Source organism: Danio rerio, chromosome 6 (genome assembly GCF_052040795.2).
Source record: "Danio rerio strain M-AB ecotype USA chromosome 6, GRCz13ab, whole genome shotgun sequence".
In the NCBI taxonomy this organism is placed as follows: Eukaryota; Metazoa; Chordata; class Actinopteri; order Cypriniformes; family Danionidae; genus Danio; species Danio rerio.
The window spans coordinates 9,005,143-9,014,354 of NC_141026.1; the positions used below are offsets into that span (position 1 = coordinate 9,005,143).

Here is a 9,212-nt window from a genome sequence, read left to right on the forward strand (position 1 = left end):
CAGACAGACAGACAGACAGACAGACAGACAGACAGACAGACAGACAGACAGATAGATAGATAGATAGATAGATAGATAGATAGATAGATAGATAGATAGATAGATAGATAGATAGATAGATAGATATTATTTCCAAATTTAAAAATTCGATATATTAGATATCTATCTGCATACTATCCACAATAGACAGACGGACGGACGGACGGACGGGCAGACAGACAGACAGACAGACAGACAGACAGACAGACAGACAGACAGACAGACAGACAGACAGACAGACAGATAGATAGATAGATAGATAGATAGATAGATAGATAGATAGATAGATAGATAATATTACCAAATACAAATTAGACTCGATCATCAAGTGAGACTTCTCACACCGAGCACTTTTATGTAATAGTGAATATTTACGCAACAGTTAACTAGTCTCGTAACCTAGGTCTTCCAGTGAAGCTGAAGTGTTTCGTACACAGAGGCGTGTTGGAGCAACTGCAGCTCGGTGTACGGGCTGAATGTGCTCACGGTGAACCGGAGGAAAAGCTAGTTTGAAAACCTCCGTCCGTTCCTTCGGTCATTTAGGCAGGAGCGGAGGCTTGTGTATCGTCATGATGAAAAAAAACGTGACTAGGCACCCAAAGCTCCGTGTTATGCAACCGCTGACCTACTAACACACATTCGAGGACGACGAGAGGTGTGTGTTTGCGAGTGTGTGTGCGTACGTGTGTGTAAGAGAGGAGAACTGGAGCAAAGCCTCCGACATAACATAAGGACGAAGAGGGAGGGAGAGGTAGACGGCGAATAGCAGCACATTCAGGGAGTCACATTAATCGACACAAAGCCGGTGAGTGGATCACGACCCACGCGGGACATTTTCATCCCAGACTGAAGTTGTAAAAGGACGAAAGAACACAATCGGGACGATTAACTGCATATAGAGACACGGAGGAACGATCTATTGAAGAATAAAGAGGATTCCTGTGTTTAACGAAAGGAATGCGCTATTTGACTCAGGTGAGTTAAACTGCTGTTGGTTTATTATATATTATGTTAGGATGTGTGTGATGTGTGTATTGTGTTTTATGGAGATTGTAGCAGGCTAAGCAGTTGTATGCTAGGCTCTTACCTTGCAACGTGGTCAGGGCATGTTATTGTTCACATGGAAACCGACTCGGGGTCGGCATGACTCTCTCAAATGCATCGTTGACCAAGAAATACGTTGTTTTCCTGTTATAATTATTTGTTCAATGTTCACGTTTAGCCGTTGTAAACTGTGAGGTGGCAACAGATTAACTGTTATACCCGCATTGTGCATTGCATACATATTCACATTCAATGTCAAGGCGAGACGGTCGTGGCGTGGGGGAGGTGGTGAACATTACGAAATCCGAACGCGTGAGGGTCAGTTAATGTCTGTGCATTGCGGAGGGAATATTCACTGTGCATTTCAACTAAGTTGCGAGTCAGCGTTTGTCCATAAGCATATGGTTGTAAAACAACGCGTGGTGGACCGCATCTTCCCACAGGATAATGCGATCCGATGCCAAGCGAGGGGTTTTGGGATACGCGATGTTCAAGAAAGACGCGCGAGGTATTCAATAATTGCGTCATCACATTGGGTTAAATTCGCGTAATGTAAGTACGTATTGTGCAATGTCAAAACTTTTGATGGGATTAAACGACTGTGAAACTGATGTGCTAACATTTTAGTTGTTTAATCCTATCTTATGTGAGGGGAAATTGTGACGCAATCCTCATTGCATACTTGACTCATAAATACTGACCTAGACTTAACTCCCAAACTGAGTACACTGTGCCCCTTTACAATTACACCACTCCCCATTCAGCAATGCCAGGAATCTAAAACTGCCCCACATTGCTTCCAAACTTCATACATACTACTGAGTATAAAAAACTAACACACACACACACACACACACACACAGAGACTATATATATATATATATATATATATATATATATATATATATATATATATATATATATATATATATATATATGTATGTATGTATGTATGTAGTGAGCTTATTTCTAAGCTTAAATTAATCTAATCGGGAGTATCCTAGTTTATCAACTTAAAGGTACCTGAAGTTTCGGGTATTGTGATTTATGTATTAACCCCCTATACTTAAGAGTCTAGCCAACGCATTATCTTACAGTCATACTGGCCTACTTGGCTTTTAGGTTGGAAGACTGGAGGCGTAACAGTTTTGCCTGCATGTGACTGGGTGAACACATGCAGGGAACCATCCAGTTGTAAACACCATCCCACACTGTGTGTTTAACTGGACCTCAAGCTTTTGAATTGTGATCTATTGGTCTTGAAAGAGGAATTAATAATAAACACATGTAAGGGACCAATAAGACAAATGTGCATGTTGTCAACAGCTTGAATGGTTATGTCATCCTATTTTTTCCTCCAGTCATTATCCATTATAAAATAAAGGTTTACAGGCACTATATTTATAGTAACTTAGGTTTTTGAACTTAGTTCAGCATGCCCTAAAATGATCCTCAACTGTGATAACAAACTGGCATTGAGCCACAACCTGCAGTCTAAGCTGCACATTACTCTGTGATATTAGAAAAGATTGAATGTATTGTGGTACAAGAACAAAACCTGTAGTTTTGAAATCACCTTGCCTCTCTCAAGAAAATGCTAGTTGAATCTGAAGCGTATCAGTGCATCACTGGCGTGATTCATAGCCCGCTTTAATCTAATATTCTGTTGCTGACGTATTTGCTCTTTTTTTCGTACCTCCGCAGTGCTGGTAAATTCCTCTCTCGTCTCCCATTTGGAATCCTTGACTCCTCCCACACCCAAGCACACTATTTTTGGTAGGCACTATAATTCCTCCCCACTTGCTCAGACGCACTCTCTCACAGACACACACCCGCGCACGCACACCGTTGCCGCCCCACTGACCTATTTTACAGCACAGCGTTGGACCCAGTGTGCGCACGCACCGTGTTTACGGAGCAGTCGGTTTCTAGGTCAGTGGGACACACGCGCAAAGTCCACCGCCCTCCCTCTGCTCTCGTTTGCGTTCCTATGGAAAATGGTCATGCAGGGAGCAAATACTTTGTACTTCCATGTTTTCAGAATGAGCTATGCCATGACCACAATCGACAAAGCCATTCGCAGAGGTAGAAATACAAAGCAATACTTACTGAAAAATTCAATCAGGCTTAAACGAAGCAGGCATATGCAAGTTCTGTGTTTGCTTTTGAGAACAATGGGCTGTTTGTTTTGAACATTTTTGTTCCTCTTCCTCTTTTTGGTGTTGAACTATGGTGTTGAGTTTGTGTGTTAGCTTTGTGCAATAGCTTTGTGCGATTATGTAACATGAACTCAGGTTCTCACGATGAGCAAAGTGGAACGAGCTAACAAATTAAGTACAAAAATCCTTAATAATTTAAGCATGGTAAATAAACAAACATTTTAAAAAGCAAAAAATTATTACTGTTGCCCTCTGCAAAATGATGCAAATCTCTAACAAAACTGAATTAAAGTAAAAAAAAAAAAAAAAAAAAAAATATATATATATATATATATATATATATATATATATATATATATATATATATATATATATATATATATATATACATATATATTATATATATATATATATATATATATATATATATATATATAATAAAATATATATATATATATAATAAAATATATATATATATATATATATATATATATATATATATATGAATATATTATATATGACAAATTAAAAAAACATGTGGCCAATATGTAAGTGTCAGTACATGATGTACTTTTTTAAATGAACTAAATGTTCTTATTTACACTGTCAATAAATAATGTTTGGGACACAAATAACTGATACAAAGAGGGGTTTTTTTCTGGATATTCCACACCTTTAGTTCACTTCTGTGGTGCTTCATTTCCCCGCAGTCCTGGCAGTCAGTCAGGTGTCTATGATTATGTGACAGTGCAGTATCTTACACAATAAGTGTCCTACTGCAGCACGGCGTGATCTCCTACTTGCTGTGCTACGCTACTCTACTGACCTACATTTCTCTTGAGCTTGTAGGACAGAGGAGAAGAGTTTTTTTTAGTTGCTGCCAAGATTAGAACACTGGGTTTTTATCAAATTACCTAAACATATTTGACTTAGAATCATTTGACATTAATCAAAGGTATATATAATATATATATATATATATATATATATATATATATATATATATATATATATATATATATATATATATATATATAAAATCAAAGCAGCAGCTGAAAATTACTTATGAACTATCCATACAAAACTACAAGCTACAAAAAAAAAGATAAAAGATAGGAATGCCACCAAAGCAGTAAAGCAGAACAATCTTTTATGCTCTGCAAACAATATGATATTCTTGATTACTTTATATGACTTCAGATATCTTTACCTCTGTGATGTAGTTGTTTCATTCATTCTTGAGGACACATTTTAAGTAAACACTCCCTGTTTTCTTTGTCTTTACAGATCTGTTCAACAGAGACTGAGATAAAACACTGAGCTGAGACTGATCTGACGAATGATCCAACATTTTTCTGAGGGTGCTTAAAAAAAGTTTATTCTCTAACAGCAATCCCAGCCTGAAGGCCACCATAAAGAACAAGGAACAAAACAAGGAAAAGAGGTGACATAACGAACAAGGGAACAATAAGGAGTTTGTCTGAAAACTGAAAGCGATTAAAAACAAAAAAAACAAAAAGACTATCCCATTTCTGGGAGAAGAAAACTTGGAACACACCTGCCCAATGACGGTTGTTTTTGTAGAGTTCCATCTTTTTCTTATCTTTTTGACTAGTCTGGACACTTGAAAATATAGTAAACTGTTTAGAGTGGAAGGAAAAGGCCATCAGTCAGAAAAAGCTACAGTTCCTCTTTGGAGGCGTAAACAGAACCTCGTGCATCAGCATACATACAATCGTGTGCGTTTTTCAAGTTTCGATCAGAAACAAATACTCTTCAGTAAAAAAACATTACTTTTCAATGTCCACTGAGAGCCAGTCATACAAACTGGCCTCAATAGGACAACAATGGAAAGCATAAATCTTCCAACCCAAAACAGCGGTTCCAGCTTGGAAACATTAGAAACATTCTCAAACTACAATGAGAGTTTACCATCTCCTCAAATGAGCAGCCCTCCTCGTCAAGGGCGTCTAATAAAACCAAAGCCCAATTCATCTTGTCGACGGAAACGGGAGTTCATCTCCGATGAGAAGAAAGATGCATCCTACTGGGAAAAACGACGCAAGAATAACGAGGCTGCCAAGAGGTCAAGGGAGAAGCGGCGGCTCAATGATATGGTTCTGGAGAACAGGGTAATAGCACTGAACGATGAGAATGTCCGGCTGAAGACAGAACTCCTGCAACTGAAATTAAGATTTGGACTCATAAGCTCTGCTTCTTACATGGAAAAGACCCAACAGATAAGCAATGGTGCTGAGGCAGCAGCTAATGGAGCTAATGGTTCCGGAGCGACCTCTGGGAATCCGTACTTCTCAAGCAGTGGATACTCCAGTGCTTCTCAGGTCATGATGAACTCTGATTCCTCAGAGGCTGAGCAGTCAACCAGGACTGAACGGCACACAATGTTACCCAAGTACTCCCCCCGTGGATCACTGTCTGACATGTCTGATGGATCTTCAAGGGACAGTCCTGAGCCTATAAACTTTGACATCAAACACGAGAGCTCCGGAATGGACATTAACAGGCTTGAGGCAAGTGTTCTTAATGGCATGTTTAATGGCCATCAAAGTCTTGGACGACTGGAGTCCAACCAACCACAAGAAATGGAGCAGCAAGAAAGTGTCAGCAATCCAGCCCCTCCATCCGCCACACCCCAAAGAAGTGTCATTCTCTTTCGTTCTGGAAGCAGCTCCTACCCTGTTGAGAGTCAGAGGGTTGAGGACGTAGATCAGCAGGAGGCATCCCAAACACAACAAAATGGGCAAATCACTCATTTTAACCAAACAGGGTGCAATCTCCCGCTAAGACATGACGGTTTAGAGACTCTTTCAGAGGTGGCACAGCAGTTGGCCAGGAGGTCTTTGGATTCACCAAGCTATGAATTCACTAACGGAAAGGCAGATGCTGGGGAAAACAGGCGGTTCGTCATACAGCAGCAAGACCTGACCGTTCAAGGACAATGCAGAAGTCAGGTTCAAGACAGCACCCCTAATTCTTTTGCTCCAGATTTGCTCAATGAGGCTGGAAAAGCCCTTGTATACCAGCGGACAAATCCCTACCTCGGCACTCTGAACGAGGAGCCACCAGTGCTGACTTATGAAGGTTGCACAAGAGCAGATGGCTTTTACCAAGAGCACTCTTCCTCGGGGAAGGACAGTTCCTCTAGTGATGGAGACCCACGCAGCTCAGATAAGGAAGCTTCCACTGACGATGAATCTCCCTCATCCTCTTCCTCTGATATTGGTGGATATCACGCCACCCATCAGTCAGCCTCCTCGCCCACTATGGTCACCAGTGATGCTTACCAGTATGGTGACAACCAAGGCGAAATGAAAGGCACTGCTCTGCCTCACAAGCTAAGGCTCAAGTATAGAGCACTGTCCAACGGTGGCTCGCAAGATGTCCAAGCCACCACAGCAGCTATGTCCCCCGAATCCGCACTGCCACAGCACCCATACCTGGCGTTAGCACAGGTTAACCAGCAGCAAGGCAGCAGCTTTGGAAACAAGGAGGGCGAAAGCGAGACGGCAGATGAACTTTGCACGCAACGGTCTCCTTCAAGAGACAAGGACATGGGATGGAAGGAAAGTGGGAAGAGGAGCTCAGGAGGACGAGGTAACAGAAACAAGAAACGTGACTGAAACTGGCACATTACAACGCTTAAGACAGGACTTAATAAATGTCATCTCTACCATCCAATGGAAAGTCAAAAGAAATGGTACCAGTTACTTGCATGGAAGTCTATTGCTTATTCGTAACAAGAAAGTAACTCATGTTCTTGGTTTGTTTTCTTATCAAGAGCAATTCTGTGACCTTTTAATGCAGCTCTGTTCTCTCACTCTCTTTCATAAGCACTTAACTGTAACTCAAAGTTACAAAGGGGAAACTGAGTTCTTTAAAACGATCTTTTTCCTCTGTCAAAACAAACCGACAAAACTCTGTACAGCAAACCTCGACTCCACCTTTGAATATTTACATATCTCTGCCGTGTTTAGTAGCTTAGCTATAGAAATGGGTATTTACTGACCCTTACAATTTCCGCCACAAGTTCAAGGAGTTAAAGTTCTTTCTCAATTCTGATTTCAGAAGTAAAAAAACCTCAACAGTTTATGCCTCTCCTCTGCCTTCGGACTTTAACATTATTGAAGCACTTGGATTATAATACTGTGACATGACTAAACATATCATATTTCAATATATTTTATGAAAAAATGACAATGTCAATCTTTTAAGAGTAGAAAAGTGGGCAAAAGACAACAAACACTGTCTACTTCTTACTGTTTGAATTCCTGTATAGTCCTTTCTTAATGTCTGATGCTTCCACTATATTTTTTAAGTCGTCATCTCTATGTCACTGTATTACACCAATTGACAGACACCAGAATGCTCTCTTCATAGTGTTTGGTCATTCATAGGTCAAGGTTATCCAGTGAAAAATCATCTCTCGTCCACCGCATTACGTTGTATCACTGTAAAGGAGCCTGATGGATCGATCCTCTCCAAAGGTCACTGTGACCAACCCTTTTTTTAAAACAAAAGAAAAGTTGCAATCTGCCTGACATTTAGCCAAATTAGAGTAAAAGCCCTTTCAGAAATGTCAAGGTGGTCTCTTCCAAGGCCTGAGTTAATATGCGGACTGTACAAAGTGTAAGATATATCATTGCCATCTCAAGATGGTTTTGTCCTCTGTGGTCAGACTTCAGAGATGCCTCACATGCTACCTCATGAGAAGAAATGGTTGAGGTTACGCAGAACTGAAGTGTTTCTCCTTTGGTGTGTGTAGCCCATTGCATCATCGTACCCATTAACTGTTGCGTATAAAAGTTAACACACAAGAAAAATGCTGCAACACACAACTAAGTGTTACCGACACACAGTTTAGTCCCACTAGTCGTCTTTGTAGAATCTACCACAGCTGAAAGCTGCTTCTGCACTGAATTTTTTTCATCAGATTTTATACAAATCTGTGTTTATTGTTCCCAAACAGGTGCCTGGCACTGGCCATTTTGTAAAAAGTGTACATACAAATTCTCTTTTTGAGTATTTTAAGTTTGTATCAAGTTTATTTTGGCATTCTATAATAATTATTATTATTAATATTGTATTTTATTTTATATTCCAATGCTTTCCTTCTCTTTGGGTTCATATTTCTTGTGTCTGATCACCTCAATGTGATGCAGTATGTATTTCCATGTCCTGTGCATCTATTTCACCTCTGTACCCTGGTGTATTGTGTGGTATTTACTGAAGTTTTAAGTAAAAAAAAAAAAATGTTTGTTAAAAAGAGGTTGGTGTACCTGTCAAGGTGCTCAGAATGACACTAAATGAGTGGAAAGAAAAATAAATCATGTTGTACGTTGAATTTAACTTGCCTAATGTTGTTTATTTCATTTAGCAATACCCACACACAAAATGCCATGGGAAGATAATCGTTTTCAAGGTATATCTTTTGGAAAAGTCAAAAATTTTCTGTAATACTCAGGGCTCGAAATTGCGACCAATTAGGTCGCATATGCGGGCGAAATTTAATCAATGCGACCTCATAATATATTTGGGAGCATTTGTGCGACCTGTTAAGATTTTTTCTAAAAACGTGCTGAATCGCTCTTCCCTGCCGCCGAATTGGTTCATATTAGCTGTCAGTCTTTCCGCTGTCAGTTGACAGAAAGCTTTTGTTAACGCGGGAAATGCAAACAGCTCAAGATTGAGAAGTACACACAGATTTGCAAACCCCACCTAAAGTTACAAAGATGACATAGGACATGACATGTGGTGAATGTTGATCCGTCAGCTGAAATTACTCGAGTGTTTTCAGAGGAGGTGCCTGAATCTCAATGTGTTGCATTCACTGCGTGGTCAGTGCAAATGTCGGCTAAATGTAAAATCAAATTCTGTACACATCATCGCAAAATAAGCTCGCCTTTACTAAGTTTAAACTGAATCTGTGGCTCATAACAAAGAGCGGTATTC

At 39.9% G+C, this 9,212-nt stretch overlaps 2 protein-coding genes across 17 annotated transcripts in view; one reads left to right on the forward strand and one right to left on the reverse strand.

Annotated features, from left to right (window-relative positions):
- rgl3a (ral guanine nucleotide dissociation stimulator-like 3a) overlaps positions 1 to 9,212 on the reverse strand; it is a 120,975-nt gene that overhangs the window by 32,935 nt on the left and 78,828 nt on the right. The window lies entirely within an intron of this gene.
- Positions 759 to 8,609, forward strand: nfil3-5 (nuclear factor, interleukin 3 regulated, member 5). Of its 3 annotated transcripts, none has more exons than XM_087255095.1 (2): positions 759 to 1,014; positions 4,530 to 8,609. In XM_087255095.1, exon 2 carries the CDS (start codon positions 5,090 to 5,092, stop codon positions 6,881 to 6,883), a length of 1,794 nt encoding a protein of 597 aa, XP_087111221.1. In that variant the 5' UTR covers positions 759 to 1,014; positions 4,530 to 5,089; the 3' UTR covers positions 6,884 to 8,609.